The following is a 15,799-nucleotide window of genomic DNA, read 5'->3' as shown; positions in this document are numbered from 1 at the left end:
CGGGTTCGGGAACCATGCAGACATGACCGAGACGTTCTCCGGTCAATAACCAACAGCGTGATCTGGATACCCATGTTGGCTCCCACATGTTCCACGATGATCTCATCGGATGAACCATGATGTCAAGGACTCAATCGATCCCATATACAATTCCCTTTGTCTAGCGGTATTGTACTTGCCCGAGATTCGATCGTCGGTATGCCGATACCTTGTTCAATCTCGTTATCGGCAAGTCTCTTTACTTGTTCTGTAACACATCATCCCGTGATCAACCCCTTGGTCACATTGTGCACATTATGATGATGTCCTACTGAGTGGGCCCAGAGATACCTCTCCGTTTACACGGAGTGACAAATCCCAGTCTCGATTCGTGCCAACCCAACAGACACTTTCGGAGATACCTATAGTGCACCTTTATAGCCACCCAGTTACGTTGTGATGTTTGGTACACCCAAAGCATTCCTACGGTATCCGGGAGTTTGCACAATCTCATGGTCTAAGGAAATGATACTTGACATTAGAAAAGCTTTAGCATACGAACTACACGATCTTTGTGCTAGGATTAGGATTGGGTCTTGTCCATCACATCATTCTGCTAATGATGTGATCCCGTTATCAACGATATCCAATGTCCATGGTCAGGAAACCGTAACCATCTATTGATCAACGAGCTAGTCAACTAGAAGCTTACTAGGGACATGGTGTTGTCTATGTATCCACACATGTATCTGAGTTTCCTTTCAATACAATTATAGCATGGACAATAAACGATTATCATGAACAAGGAAATATAATAATAATAACCAATTTATCATTGCCTCTAGGGCATATTTCCAACACCATTTATTCTCTATGGGTCGTCGATCATCGGGCAAATCCACCAAAGTCCATACTTTGTTCTCATACATGGATCCTATCTTGGATTTTATGGACTCAAGCCATTTATCGGAATGTGGGATCATCATCGCTTCCTCATAGTTCGTAGGTTCGTCATGGTCTAGTAACATGACGTTCAGAACAGGATTACCGTACCACTCTAGTGCGGAACATGCTCTGGTTGAACTACGAGGTTCGGTAGTAACTTGATCTGAAGTTTCATGATCATTATCATTAGCTTCCTCTCTAATTGGTGTAGGCATCATAGGAACAATTTTCTGTGATGTGCTACTTTATTCGAGAGAAGGTGCAATTACCTCATCAAGTTCTACTTTCCTCCCACTCACTTCTTTTGAGAGAAACTCCTTCTCTAGAAAGGATCCATTCTTGGCAACAAAGATCTTGCCTTTAGATCTGTGATAGAAGGTGTACCCAACAGTTTCTTTTGGGTATCCTATGAAGACGCACTTTTCCGATTTGGTTCGAGCTTATCCGGCTGAAGCTTTTTCACATAAGCATCGCAACCCCAAACTTTAAGGAACGACAACTTAGGTTTCTTGCCAAACCATAGTTCATACGGTGTCGTCTCAACGGATTTAGATGGTGCCCTATTTAAAGTGAATGTAGTTGCCTCTAATGCATAACCCCAAAACGATAGTGGTAAATCGGTAACAGACATCATAGATCGCACCATATCTAATAAAGTATGGTCACGACGTTCGGACACACCATTACGATGTGGTGTTCGAGGTGGCGTGAGTTGCGAAACTATTCCATGTTGTTTTAAATGAAGGCCAAACTCGTAATTCAAATATTCTCCTCCATGATCAGATCGTAGAAACTTTATTTTCTTGTTACGATGATTCTACTTCACTCTGAAATTCTTTGAACTTTTCAAATGTTTTAGACTTATGTTTCATCAAGTAGATATACCCATATCTGGCCAAATCATCTCTGAAGGTCAGAAAATAATGATACCCATCGCGAGCCCCAACACTCATTGGACCGCATACATCGGTATGTATTATTTCCAATAAGTCAGTGGCTCGCTCCATTGTTCCGGAGAACGGAGTCTTGGCCATCTTTCCCATGAGGCATGGTTCGCAAGCATCAAATGATTCATAATCAAGTGATTCCAAAAGTCCATCTGCATGGAGTTTCTTCATGCGCTTTACACCAATATGACCTAAACGGCAGTGCCACAAGTATGTTGCACCATCATTATCAACTTGCATCTTTTGGCATCAATATTATGAATATGTGTATCACTACGATCGAGATTCAATAAACCATTCACATTGGGTGTATGACCATATAAGGTTTTACTCATGTAAACAGAACAACAATTATTCTTTGATTTAAATGAATAACCATATTGCAATAAACATGATCCAATCATATTCATGCTCAACACAAACACCAAATAACATTAGGTTCAAAACTACTCCCGAAGGTAGAGGGAGTGTGCGATGATGATCTTATTAACCCTGGAATCATTTCCAACACACATCGTCACCTTGCCCTTAACTAGTCTCTGTTCATTCTGAAATTCCTGTTTCGAGTTACTAATCTTAGCAACTGAACCGGTATCAAATACCTAGGGGTTACTATGAACACTAGTAAAGTATACATCAATAACATGTATATCAAATATATACCTTTCACTTTGCCATCCTTCTTATTCGCCAAGTATTTGGGGCAGTTCCACTTCAGTGACCATTTCCTTTGCAGTAGAAGCACTGAGTTTCAGGCTTGGGTCTAGCTTTGGGCTTCTTCACGGGAGTGGCAACTTGCTTGCCATTCTTCTTGAAGTTCCCTTTCTTTCCCTTGCCCTTTTCCTTGAAACTAGTGGTCTTGTTAACCATCAACACTTGATGCTATTTCTTGATTTCTACCTTCGCCGATTTCAGCATCGCGAAGAGCTCGGGAATCGGTTTCGTCATCCCTTGCATATTATAGTTCATTATGAAGTTCTAGCAGCTTGCTGATGGTGACTAGAGAACTCTGTCAATCACTACCTTATCTGGAAGATTAACTCCCACTTGATTCAAGTGATTGTAGTACTCAGACATCCTGTGTACACGCTCACTGACTGAGCAATTATCCTCCATCTTGTAGGCAAAGTACTTGTCAGAGGTCTCATACCTCTCAACACGGGCATGAGTCTGAAATACTAATTTCAGTTCTTGGAACATCTCATATGCTCCGTGGTGTTCAAAACGTCTTTGAACCCCCGATTCTAAGCCGTAAAGCATGGCGCACTAAACTATTAAGTAGTCATCATATCGATCTTGCCAAACGTTCATAACGTCTTCATCTGCTCCTGCAATAGGTCTGTCACCGAGTGGTGCATCAAGGACATAATTATTCTGTGCAGCAATGAGGATAATCCTCAGATCGCGGACCCAGTCTGTATCATTTCTACTATCATCTTTCAACTTAGTTTTCTCTAGGAACATATCAAAAATAAAACAGGGGAGCTATACACGAGCTATTGATCTACAACATAGATATGCAAATACTACCAGGACTAAGTTCATGATAAATTAAGTTCAATTAATCATGTTACTTAAGAAATCTCACTTAGATATACATCCCTCGAGTCATCTAAATATTACGTGATCCATATCAACTAAACCATGTCTGATCATCACGTGAGATCGAGTAGTCATCAATGATGAACATTTCTATGTTGATCATATCTACTAAATGATTCACGTTCGACCTTTAGGTCTCCAGTGTTCCAAGTCCATGTCTGTACATGCTAGGCTCGTCAAGTTTTTCCCGAGTATTCCGCATGTGCAAAACTATCCTGCACCTTTTGTATGTGAACATAGAGCCTATCACACCCGATCATCACGTAGTGTCTCAGCACGAAGAACTGTCGCAACGGTGCATACTCAGGGAGAACACTTATACCTTGAAATTTTAGTAAGGTATCATCTTATAATGCTACCGCCGCACTAAGCAAAATAAGATGCATAAAAGATAAACATCACATGCAATCAAAATGTGTGACATGATATGGCCATCATCATCTTATGCCTTTGATCTCAATCTCCAAAACACCGTCATGATCTCCATCGTCACCGGCTTGACACCTTGATCTCCATCGTAGCATCGTGGTCGTCTTGCCAACTATTGCTTCTACAACTATCGCTAACACATAGTGATAAAGTAAAGCAATTACATGGCGCTTGTATTTCATACAATAAAGCGACAACCATAAGGCTCCTGCCAGTTGCTGGTAACTTTTCCAAAACATGATCATCTCATACAATAACGTATATCACATCATGTCTTGACCATATCACATCACAACATGCCCTGCAAAAACAAGTTAGACGTCCTCTAGTTTGTTGTTGCAAGTTTTACGTGGCTGCTACGGGCTTCTAGTAAGAACCGTTCTTACCTACGCACCAAAACCACAACGGTGTTTCATCAAGTTTGATGTTTTAACCTTCAACAAGGACCGGCCGCAGTCAAATTCGATTCGACTAAAGTTGGAGAAACAGACACCCACCAGCCACCTTTATGCAAAACTAGTTGCATGTCTGTCGGTGGAACCGGTCTCATGAACATGGTCATGTAAGGTTGGTCCGGGCCGCTTCATCCAACAATACCGCCGAACCAAAATAAGACGTTGGTGGTAAGCAGTATGACTATCCCTGCCCACAACTCTTTGTGTTCTACTCGTGCATATCATCTACGCATAGACCTGGCTCTAATACCACTACTGAGGAACGTAGCATGCAATTTCAAAAAAATTCCTACACTCACGCAAGATCTATCTAGCAGATGCATAGCAACGAGAAGGGGAGAGTGTGTCCACATACCCTCGTACACCGAAAGCAGAACCGTTAGCTTAACGTGGTTGATGTAGTCTAACGTCTTCTCGATCCAACCGATCAAGTACCGAACATACGACACCTCCGAGTTATGCACACGTTCAGCTCTATGACGTCCCTCGAACTCTTGATCCAGCAAAGTGTCGAGGGAGAGTTCCATCAGCACGATGGCGTGGTGACGGTGATGGTGAAGTGATCCGCGTAGGGCTTCGCCTAAGCACTACGTGAATATGACCAGGGGAGTGAACTATGGAGGGGGGCGCCGCACATGGCTTGGAACAATTGTGTCTTAGAGGCGCCCCCACCTCCGTATATAAAGGAGGGAGAGGGGAGGAGGCTGGCCCTAGGCGAGCCCCAAGTGGGCGGAGTCCCACTTGGGCTCCTAGTTGGATTCGCCCCCCCCCCCTTTCCTTTTACCGAAGGGGGAAAGGGGGAAGGAGAGAGCGAGAAGGAAAGGGGGGCGTCGCCCCCTCCCCATGTCCAATTCGTACTCCTCCCTTGGGGGGCACCACCCCTATGTGGGCTGGTTTGCCTCCCTCCTATGGCCCATATGGCCCATATCTTCCCCCGGGGGGTTCCGGTAACCCCCTCCCTGTACTCTGATATGTACCTGATACATTCCGGAACACTTTGGTGTCCGAATACCACCTTCCAATGTATCAATCTTTACCTCTCGACCATTTTGAGACTCCTCGTCATGTCTGTGATCTCATCCGGGACTCCGAACAACATTCGGTCACCAAAACACATAACTCGTATAATACAAATCGTCATCGAATGTTAAGCGTGCGGACCCTACGGGTTCGAGAACTATGTAGACATGACCGAGACACCTCTCTGTTCAATAACCAATACCGGAACCTGTATGCTCATATTGGCTCCCACATATTCCACGAAGATCTTCATCGGTCGAACCGTTATGACAACATATGTTATTCCCTTTGTCATTGGTATGTTACTTGCCCAAGATTCGATCGTCGGTATCTTCATACCTAGTTCAAACTCATTACCGGTAAGTCTCTTTACTCATTATGTAATGCTTCGTCCCGCAACTAATTCATTAGTCACATTGCTTGCAAGGCTTATTACGGTGTGCATTACCAAGAGGGCCCAGAGATACCTCCCCGATACTAGATATCATGTTAATAGATATCATGTTAATAGATTTCGAAGAAAAAGTTACATGAAAAAACAGAAAAGAAAACCAATAGTTGAAAACATTTTTTACCCTTTTCTTTTGCAACAGGAAGAGTTGTGCTTCTCGCAGAAGCATATTTGTGTCTCCACAAGAAGCAAATTTGTATCCCTCGCAGAAGCAAAAAAAATATGCTTTTTCCCGAGAGGCACATGCAAATATGTGCCTCCACAAAAGGCAAATATGTGCCCTCACGAGTGGCAACTATGGAAGAAAACGATGTGTTTTGCTGCTTTTCCAAGAGGCACAATTGTGCCTCCACACGAATCAAATCTGCGCCTCTCGTGCAAACAACAAAATACGTATTGTTTTTTAAGAGACACGGTTGTGCCTCTCGTAGATGCAAATCTGTACCTCCACGCGAAGTAAATCTATGCCTCTCGTTGAAGCCAAAAAATGCCTTTATCTTTTAGGAGACACAATTGCGCCTCTTCACGAAAGCAAATATGTGCCTCGGCGAGAAGCAAATATGTGCCTCTCATGAAAGCAAAAGAAAAACGTGTTTATTTTCATGCAAAAAATTCAACCTTTTTTCTCCAACATCTAGGGAAAACCGAAATGCCGAAAACCACCAGAAGAAAACATCTAAACTCCCAAAATGTGTACAAAAACATAAGAAAACGAGGGAGCGCTCAACATGTGCCACATGGCAGCCGCTAAGAGCGCGCCAAATAACATGCTCTCAGCCCACCAAAAATGACCCTTGCAAGGCTCCGCATGGGTATCCTTCATTAGTTGCTCCCCGCTTCTAGCTTGAAGTGAGACATAGAGCCAGTTCTTTTGGACAATTCTCCCAGAATTGACCCCCTCCCAGCTTCTCCCAGAATTGCCACTTAATATTTTTTTTACAATTCCTAGCTAATTCCTAGCTAGTTAAGGTCTAATTAGCTAGGAATTGTAAAAAAAATATTAAGTGGCAATTCTGGAAGAAGCTGGGGAGGGGGTTAATTCTGGGAGAATTGCCCAAAAGAACTGGCCCATAGGCGCACCCAGGCGGGCGGCCCAGTGAGCTCACAGGCTAGGCCGTGAACCACATAGGGGTATCTTGTGGTAGTGGGCGCTGAATAGGAGGAGCTCCCGAATTGGAAAGAAAGTGGCAGCGCAGGCTGGGCGCTGGCCCATGAAAAGCGAGGAACCGGGCCAATCCACGGAGAGGGACGTATCAGTGTGTATGCCAGTATTCTGTCAGTCACTCAAAAAAAATCAGTGTGTACACCAGTTGCTAAAAAAAATCAGTGTGTATACCATTTGCTACAAAAAGAATTTTTATAACAAAAATAAAAAGAATAAAGAATTTGTATTTGCTCAAGAAAAAAGAATTTGTCTTAACAAAAATGCTATAAAAGGAATCAGTCTGTGTAGTGTGCACCACCCCCTAAAAAGAGTTCTGCACAGTGCATATCATGTCTCGTCCATTAATAAGCTACTCTCTCTGTTCACTTTTATATGACCTTGAAGACATTTCAGGCAATGTGCAAAACAGTCCATTTTAAGTTGTCTGAAACGATTTACAAAAGTGAATGGAGGGAGTAGCAAAAATAAATCACAAGCTAGAGAATTTAGGTTTAGTAGGGGTTTAATGATAAGATTAAGATAACAGGAGAAGTAATTGGAAAAAACAACGCGATAGTGTTAGTTTCAACACATAGCAAAACTAATGATTAAGGATCGCAAGACTAGTCTATGAGTCTGTATTTGCCTTCCAACCGAAACCTTCAGAGACTAGTCCATGAACCCTCGACTGGTCCCATGCGGAACTTGTTCAAAATTCGTTATTAAGCCGAACAGATGAGCCTGACAGAATAGTGGCCAACATGTTTCAAGAGTAGCCCCTAAACAAAGTAATGCTACAGAGGAGGACAAAAAACAGATCCTACCTTTGATTCAAGATATACATATGGTCCAAGACCAAAACTAAACTATGCCGAAGATTTGCTGCAGTTCAGTAGATTATGCCAAATCAAGGACTGTCACCGCCGGTTAAAGTGAACCCTTATTCTCTGTGGTTTTATGTACCGTCTTCTGCAACTGCAATATTCAAAATATATATGCTTCCCGTGTTTGCTTTCTTGTCCAGATTCACTACGTCCTGTATTTGCATGTCCTAACCTAAACCAGATCATATAGCCTTAGATCTCAATTTGGAAATGTTCCAAAAGCGTGACGTTCATCAACATCCCTTGTTGCCTTGTACTTTATACAGGAGAAACTGTTGTACTCGGTTGCGACGAGTTCTCATTATTAAGTGTGTCATGTTCAGATGACTCAACCCAAAGGGGTGACAAGGCCACCACCTTGCCGATAATTATCAGAGTTGGAGAAACCAAATCCGCCGAGTGGACCTCATTCACAAGATCCTTCAACATTGCAAATACCTACAGCAAAAGAAACATTCAGCATCTAAAAGCTAGGGCTGGAACACAATTTAGATGGTAAGGCTCTGTGACTCGGTACCATTCGCTGTTGGGGGGTAGTCCCACGCTCTACTGCAACAGCAGGAGTATCTGGTGGAAGACCGTGCTTCATTAACTTGGGAGCTAGTGATGGTAATGTTGACAAACCCATATACACAACCAAAGTTGTGTCCGGGTCGGCTGCATTCTCTGCCACATGTAGAGGATCAGTCCCACCATTTCTAGAGTGGCCGGTTAAAAATCTGACACTGCAAAAAAAGATCATATGTCAAAAATGTACTACTCAGCATTCATAAACACTTTCTCATTGCATAATGCATCACCAACAATTAATTTTGCCAGTCTGTTCGTTTACCATGATATCTATAATCATCTTATGTTCCTCTTAACCAAAATATGAAGGCAGGGCAGGGCATTCCTTCCACCCACGAAAAAGTATTACCATGATACCTATCTTGCCTGTGATGGGCTGGAGATACCAGAGACGGCGGCTTGAATGCGGTGCTTGGAGTTGGCTTCTTGTTCGCCGCGCCGGTGTCAATGCCGGGCAGGCAGACGGTAGGAAGTCGCACCGCCCGGTCACGTTCACCCTGAACAGGCATGAATGTGACACAGAGACGGAGCAGGCGCGAGAGGCGGAAGAGCGATTTTTGGGTGGGCCCACGTTGTTGGATGCCTACGTGGCGGGAGTCTGAACACCCGCAAACCGCCCCCTTGTTTGGTTCCGGTTTGTGGGACTTTGGTCCGGACCAGTCCGGACAATTTCGCTGACAGCCGTTGGATGGCAAAAAATGTCCAGACTGTCCGGTCCGGACATTCACAGGCAGTTTGATGATCCGCGTTAGAGTTGCCCTGAGCCAGGCAAAGGCCTTGTCTCTGGCCGATAGCCGAAGCCCACAACAATGACGCTTCCAAGTACTGATTAATTCTTGAAGGCTCCATCGAGGTGATGCTCTCTTTCCCCTCATGACGTAGCTCCAGGGGGGGGCTCTAGATCCGTGTGGTTGGATTGTGATGACGCTTATACGTCATCTCCCTACTCAGGGGCATCAATTTTGGAGTTGTGCAACAGCCGGAGGGACCGGTGGAAGTCTGCAGTAGTTGGTCTCGGGGCATGCGTGCCAATGATGAAAGGGCTGAGCAATGTCGGGGTTGCGCCAGGCTTTGGTACTCAACTCTTTTGCGTGTCCATGGTCTCGCCGTAGTTTGTATGCTGCTATTAAGACATAGCTGTGTCGGTATCATCTGGGTGGTGACAATGACATGTGATGGGCGGTCCGGTTGTTGTGCTCCTCCTTGGCACAAAACTGCATTTCGCTCTGTCGTAGCTCGCCTTCAGATCCGCAGCTGCTTGGTGGTCGTCAATGGCGAAGTCAGAGTCACTTGTTCTCTGAGGAGTGATGACAATGACACAACAGATACCTCAGCGGTGCTTCCCTCAACAGTGTGTGCAGTGTATCTGTTGTGTGACAGATTGGCTGGCCGTGCAATCAAGACTGTCATGTTCCGGTATGGGTGGTTGTATAGGTTTTAACCTGTTTTTCCGTAATTAACCGCGTGATTCTCACTTTCATCATATATATGAAAATGGCAAGTCTTTTACCTCGTTAAAAACAACTTTTTCTTGCTTCTATTCAGCTACAGAACTTAAGAACACAGAGATAGGCAAATGGGGTATTAGTGCAAAGCATTTCCACTATACTGCTTTTATAGTCAAATTACGTTGAGCAAATGTCATACATTTGGGAGTAATAAGCTAGGACAGCATCGAACCTCAACTCTAATATTTACTAAATCAGACAGAAGTTTCAAGTTCCATTCGAGAAGTAGATGCAAATGATGAAAATCAACTGATCAGCTGTGACGAAGATTACACGGAAGCCATTTCAAAGAAAAGCATGTTTTGATAAAGGCAACAACTAGATCAGTCGGCCACATCACAAGAATGATAGAAGCGGGCGCAATGCTGACTTTACCTGGTAGCGACACCCCGATGGGTTAGCGGAATACCAAGTTCAGCTGCAATTCCTGAAGCAGAGGTAATTCCTGTAGATGTTTGGGTGCAAGCAATTATTACCTGTTTCATTGCGAATAGTGAAAATTATCCAAGCTGCCATCACAGGCTTACAATACCTGGAATAACTTCAACTTTAATTCCTTGTTGCTGTAGAAAATCCATCTCTTCTCCACCCCTTCCAAAGACCTGAAAAGAACACGATTAACATACTTCCTCCAAGGTAAAGGTACATATCACTATTTCGCTAACGTCAGTTCTCTGCTGGAGTACTGAGGATATCTATGTTCGACGAAAAAAAGAGGGAGATCGGAACAAGTATCCCAATATTGGGATTTTCAATAGAGGCTGTTGGTACTTGGTAGGATGATCTTTTTCTTGATAGTAATTTATACTAAGATGTCATAATTTGGCATATTTTGTTCTCTACCACCTCTGAAAGATTTTAAGAATGAGCATAGAACATTGCATGGAGAAGTATTTCTACAGAAGAGTGGCTATTGCACACAGAGAGGTGTTTATAATGCTGGACAAACTCAAGCCAGCAGAGAGCTTGCTGTTTAACATTGATGCACATGCAACAAAGCCTAAATTAGGACTCAGCTGCTTTCCTCCAAACTGTCCATTTTCTAGGATCAAGGACTTCATGTGAATAGTCATACAGAAATTGGCCTCCCTTCTACCAAGTGGAACTACTACAAGAATCATCGACCGGTACTAGATAACTATTGAGTAGTATTAAAAATATGAACTGAGTATTACCAGAGGATCGCCGCCTTTCAACCGCACCACATTGGCACCAGCCTCCGCGAAGCTCAGGAGCAACTCATGAATTTCTTCCTGCATTACATGAGCAAGCCAACAAACTTAGAAAGTGCATACATATCATTGGCATTGCAAACTACACATAAACCTCAAAGCACCTGATTTTAAATACCACGAACGCCGAATACATGATACCATACTTATAACTGACCTGAGTGCGACTGTGGTATCCAGCCGTTTTGCCCACGTAGAGTAGCCTGGCGCCATCCGCGACCAAATCGAGCACCTCGTTAGACACGAGGCGATCGTACAGCACCAAGTCCGCCGCCTCGATGGCCCGAACGGCCTTCAGCGTGAGGAGCTCCGGGTCCCCGGGCCCCGTCCCCACCAGCGCCACCCTCCCGGGCCCACCGCCGCCGCCCTCCCCTTCCAGCCCTTTCCCTCTGGACGCCCTGAGAGCCTCCAGAAGCCTCCGCAGCTCCGGGAGCTGCAGGGCGATCTCGTCGTCCCGGCGGCCCGAGGCTGCCGCCGCCGCCGCGGCGGCGGCGGACGAGGAAGAGGAGGAGTCTTGGGCAGTGTAGGACCAGGCGTCGCGGCGGTATCTCGAGGAGGACGTGGCCTCGGTGAAGGGCGACGCGGCGGCGCAGATGGCGGTGGTGGCGGCAGCGGAGGAGGAAGGCCTCGCGGTGCTGGCGAAAGCGGTGGAGGTCGCGGGAATGGAGGCGGGAAGCGGCTGGAAGCGGGGCGCTCGAAGGGCGAGAGCCATGGCGTCGCAAGGGGTGTGGACCGTGGATTTAGGCAGGGGTTGGTATTTTATACGGGAGCGAGGTGAGGTGAGGTGAGGGCCGGAGCAGGACAGCCGGAGCCGGGTGGTCCGTTGTGGTGGTGTGGTTTTGGATGGGCGAAGGGGTGGAGGGCAGAGGGGATCGGAGTCCAGAGGAGGGAGGAGGCGGCCCTTCCTTTTGATTAAAAAAAGTGCGGCCTTGCGAGTGTGGAAGGGCCAGGTTCAATGAACCGCCGCGGCACACAACGGGGTTCAGGTCAGGACTCAGGAGGTAGCCAAGTGAGAGTGCGCCCCTCTAGCTCTGGGCTACCTTTTGCTGCGCCGCCGCCGGCGGCCTCCACGATGGTGTCATGCAGTGTGTCAGCCACGCGCGCACATCGCTAAACCGAGCGACTGTGGTCACTGTCTTGGAAATATGCTTCAGCTTTGGTTTCTCCTTCCTTTCGCAGCCGTAGGTGACGATGTTAGAGCATCTCCAACACAAATATGCAAATTTAGAGATATGAAATAAATTTACATCTCCAAAAAATGATTTTTACTTCTTCAACAAAGAGGCAACTGACGAAGTTCAGTTTCATTCATGTGCTGAACAGCTTCCCCGACCTGACCCCCGCGTCGCTCCCTTCGGGCGACTCGGGGGAGACAACGCCGCAGCCGTGGGTCCCCCACCTGTCGGTGCCCTCCTCTCCGCCGCTGCCGCTGGCTTGGCCGCGGTGGCGGCGGCCCCGTCTCCGAAGGTGGCGTGGGGAGACCCGCGGTGGACGCTGGGAAGCTCGATGGGCGCGGGACGAGATGCGTCGTTCGCGGCGGCGGGGGAGCGCGGGCAGCGGCCCAGCTGGATGCGTGGCCGACGGCGGCCGATGTGGATGGGCCAGATCCGTGCGTCTTCAGGTCCCGTGGTGGATGGTGCAGGAGCGGTGGCTGCTCTGCGGGTGGCTGCGTCCCGTCGGCGAATCTGGCCGGCGCGCCTGGATCCGTGCGCGTGGCCTGCCATAGGCACCGCCACGGGGCTGGTGGCTGCTGGGTCTTGCTGCGCGTAGCCGGAGCTGGCCTTGGTTCTCGCCGTCCAGGCGAGTCGGGGATCCAGACGCGACGCCTCCATTCTGGCGCCTCGAGGCGCGGTGGTGGCTGCTGCTCAGCAGCGAGGTGGCGGCTCACTGCTGGGAGCTTAGGATGTGTGTAGCAGACAGAGGGTTGGGCGTGGAAGGACTGCTTCTTGCCTTGTGTGCATCGGATCTGGTCTCCGGCAAGCATGTTGTAGCGCGCGTGGTGCGTGTCAGCGCGACTGATGTATGGCTGCAGCTCAAAACCATGGTGGTTCTTGGCCTCGAGCAATGTTCCGCTGCTCTTTGTCGGCATGGTGCTGAAGGAAATATGCCCTAAAGGCAATAATAAAGTTATTATTTATTTCCTCATATCATGATAAATGTTTATTATTCATGCTAGAATTGTATTGACCGGAAACATGATACATGTGTGAATACATAGACCAACATAACATCACTAGTATGCCTCTACTTGACTAGCTCATTAATCAAAGATGGTTACGTTTTCTAACCATAGACATGTGTTTTCATTTGATTAACGGGATCACATCATTAGGAGAATGATGTGATTGACATGACCCATTCTGTTAGCCTAGCACTTGATCGTTTAGTATATTGCTATTGCTTTCTTCATGACTTATACATGTTCCTGTAACTATGAGATTATGCAACTCCCGTTTACCGGAGGAACACTTTGGGTGCTACCAAACGTCACAACGTAACTGGGTGATTATAAAGTAGCACTACAGGTGTCTCCAAAGGTACATGTTGGGTTGGCGTATTTCGAGATTAGGTTTTGTCACTCCGATTGTCGGAGAGGTATCTCTGGGCCCTCTCGGTAATGCACATCACTATAAGCCTTGCAAGCAATGTAGCTAATGAGTTAGTTACGGAATGATGCATTACGTAACGAGTAAAGAGACTTGCCGGTAACGAGATTGAACTAGGTATTGGATACCGACGATCGAATCTCGGGCAAGTAACATACCGATGACAAAGGGAACAACGTATGTTGTTATGCGGTTTGACCGATAAAGATCTTCGTAGAATATGTAGGAGCCAATATGGGCATCCAGGTTCCGCTATTGGTTATTGACCGAGAATAGTTCTAGGTCATGTCTACATAGTTCTCGAACCCGTAGGGTCCGCACGCTTAACGTTACGATGACAGTTTTATTATGAGTTTATAAGTTTTGATGTACCAAATTTTGTTCGGAGTCCCGGATGTGATCACGGACATGACGAGGAGTCTCGAAATGGTCGAGACATAAAGATTGATATATTGGAAGCCTATGTTTGGACATCGGAAGTGTTCCGGGTGAAATCGGCATTTTGCTGGAGTATCGGGAGGTTACCGGAACCCCCCGGTGACCTAATGGGCCTTATTGGGCCTAGTGGAGGAAGAGGAGAGGAGGCCTAGGGGCAGCCGCGCCCCCCCCCCCCAGTCCGAATAGGACAAGGAGGGGGGCGGCGCCCCCCTTTCCTTTCCCCCTCTCCTCCTTCCCCCCAAGTCCTAGTCCAACTAGGGAAAGGGAGGAGTCCTACTCGGACTCCTCCGGCGCGCCTCCTCCTAGGGCCGGCTGCACCCCCCTTGCTCCTTTATATACGGGAGCAGGGGGGCACCCTAGGACACACAAGTTGATCTACGTGATCGTTCCTTAGCCGTGTGCGGTGCCCCCCTCCACCATATTCCACCTCGGTCATATCGTCGCGGAGTTTAGCGAAGCCCTGCACCGGTAGAACATCATCATCGTCACCATGCCGTCGTGCTGATGGAACTCATCCCCGACACTTTGCTGGATCGGAGTCCGGGGATCGTCATCGAGCTGAACGTGTGCTGAACTCGGAGGTGCCATACGTTCGGTACTTGGATCGGTTGGATCATGAAGACGTACGACTACATCAACCGTGTTGTCATAACGCTTCCGCTTACAGTCTACGAGGGTACGTGGACATCACTCTCCCCTCTCGTTGCTATGCATCACCATGATCTTGCGTGTGCGTAGGAATTTTTTTGAAATTACTACGTTCCCCAAGAGTGGCATCCGAGCCAGGTTTTATGCGTAGATGTCATATGCACGAGTAGAACACAAGTGAGTTGTGGGCGATACAAGTCATACTGCTTACCAGCATGTCATACTTTGGCTCAATGGTATTGTGAGATGAAGCGGCCCAGACCGACATTACGCTTACGCTTACGCGAGACTGATTTCACTGTTACGAGCACTCGTGCTTAAAGGTGACTGGCGGGTGTCTGTCTCTCTCACTTTAGCTGAACCGAGTGTGGCTACGCCCGGTCCTTGCGAAGGTTAAAACAGCATTAACTTGACGAACTATCGTTGTGGTTTTGATGCGTAGGTAAGAACGGTTCTTGCTAAGCCCATAGCAGCCACGTAAAATTTGCAACAACAAAATAGAGGACGTCTAACTTGTTTTTGCAGGGCATGTTGTGATGTGATATGGTTGATGCTATATTTTATTGTATGAGATGATCATGTTTTGTAACCGAAGTTATCGGCAACTGGCAAGAGTCATATGGTTGTCGCTTTATTGTATGAAATGCAAACACCCTGTAATAACTTTACTTTATCACTAAGCGGTAGCAATAGTCGTAGAAGCAATAGATAGCGTAACGACAACGATGCTACGATGGAGATCAAGGTGTCGCGCCAGTGACGATGGTGATCACGACGGTGCTTCGAAGATGGAGATCACAAGCACGAAATGATGATGGCCATATCATATCACTTATATTGATTGCATGTGATGTTTATCCTTTATGCATCTTATCTTGCTTTGATTGACGGTAGCATTTTAAGATGGTCTCTCACTAAATTATCAAGAAGTGTTCTCCCTG

General features: G+C 46.6%; 2 protein-coding genes across 2 annotated transcripts; one reads left to right on the top strand and one right to left on the bottom strand.

The window, feature by feature from the left end:
- Positions 1-7,642: 7,642 nt before the first annotated feature.
- LOC123070182 (S-adenosyl-L-methionine-dependent uroporphyrinogen III methyltransferase, chloroplastic) lies at positions 7,643-12,495 on the bottom strand. Its single transcript, XM_044493245.1, has 6 exons — positions 11,324-12,495; positions 11,110-11,187; positions 10,467-10,536; positions 10,310-10,379; positions 8,374-8,581; positions 7,643-8,294 (listed from the first exon to the last, which is right to left on the bottom strand). The coding sequence occupies exons 1-6, from the start codon at positions 11,876-11,878 to the stop codon at positions 8,115-8,117; spliced, it is 1,161 nt and encodes a 386-aa protein (XP_044349180.1). The 5' UTR covers positions 11,879-12,495; the 3' UTR covers positions 7,643-8,114.
- On the top strand, positions 12,212-13,394 carry LOC123070183 (uncharacterized). The gene is made up of 2 exons (XM_044493246.1): positions 12,212-12,347; positions 12,490-13,394. Exons 1-2 carry the CDS (start codon positions 12,247-12,249, stop codon positions 12,890-12,892), a joined length of 504 nt encoding a protein of 167 aa, XP_044349181.1. The 5' UTR covers positions 12,212-12,246; the 3' UTR covers positions 12,893-13,394.
- Positions 13,395-15,799: the final 2,405 nt, after the last annotated feature.

The sequence above is a fragment of the Triticum aestivum genome, chromosome 3B (genome assembly GCF_018294505.1).
Source record: "Triticum aestivum cultivar Chinese Spring chromosome 3B, IWGSC CS RefSeq v2.1, whole genome shotgun sequence".
Lineage (NCBI taxonomy): Eukaryota > Viridiplantae > Streptophyta > Magnoliopsida > Poales > Poaceae > Triticum > Triticum aestivum.
Note: the sequence above shows the minus strand (reverse complement) of the source record. Positions and strands in the feature narration are given on the sequence as shown.

Excerpts from the sequence above, each read along its gene's own strand:
- LOC123070182 (XM_044493245.1), bottom strand. The coding sequence starts at position 11,878 with ATGGCTCTCGCCCTTCGAGCGCCCCGCTTCCAGCCGCTTCCCGCCTCC. Across the intron at positions 11,188-11,323 it reads GATACCACAGTCGCACTCAG|GAAGAAATTCATGAGTTGCT; the intron begins GTCAGTTATAAG and ends CATGTAATGCAG. Across the intron at positions 10,537-11,109 it reads TGAAAGGCGGCGATCCTCTG|GTCTTTGGAAGGGGTGGAGA; the intron begins GTAATACTCAGT and ends TGTTCTTTTCAG.
- LOC123070183 (XM_044493246.1), top strand. The coding sequence starts at position 12,247 with ATGCAGTGTGTCAGCCACGCGCGCACATCGCTAAACCGAGCGACTGTG. Across the intron at positions 12,348-12,489 it reads TTCTCCTTCCTTTCGCAGCC|CTTCCCCGACCTGACCCCCG; the intron begins GTAGGTGACGAT and ends TGTGCTGAACAG.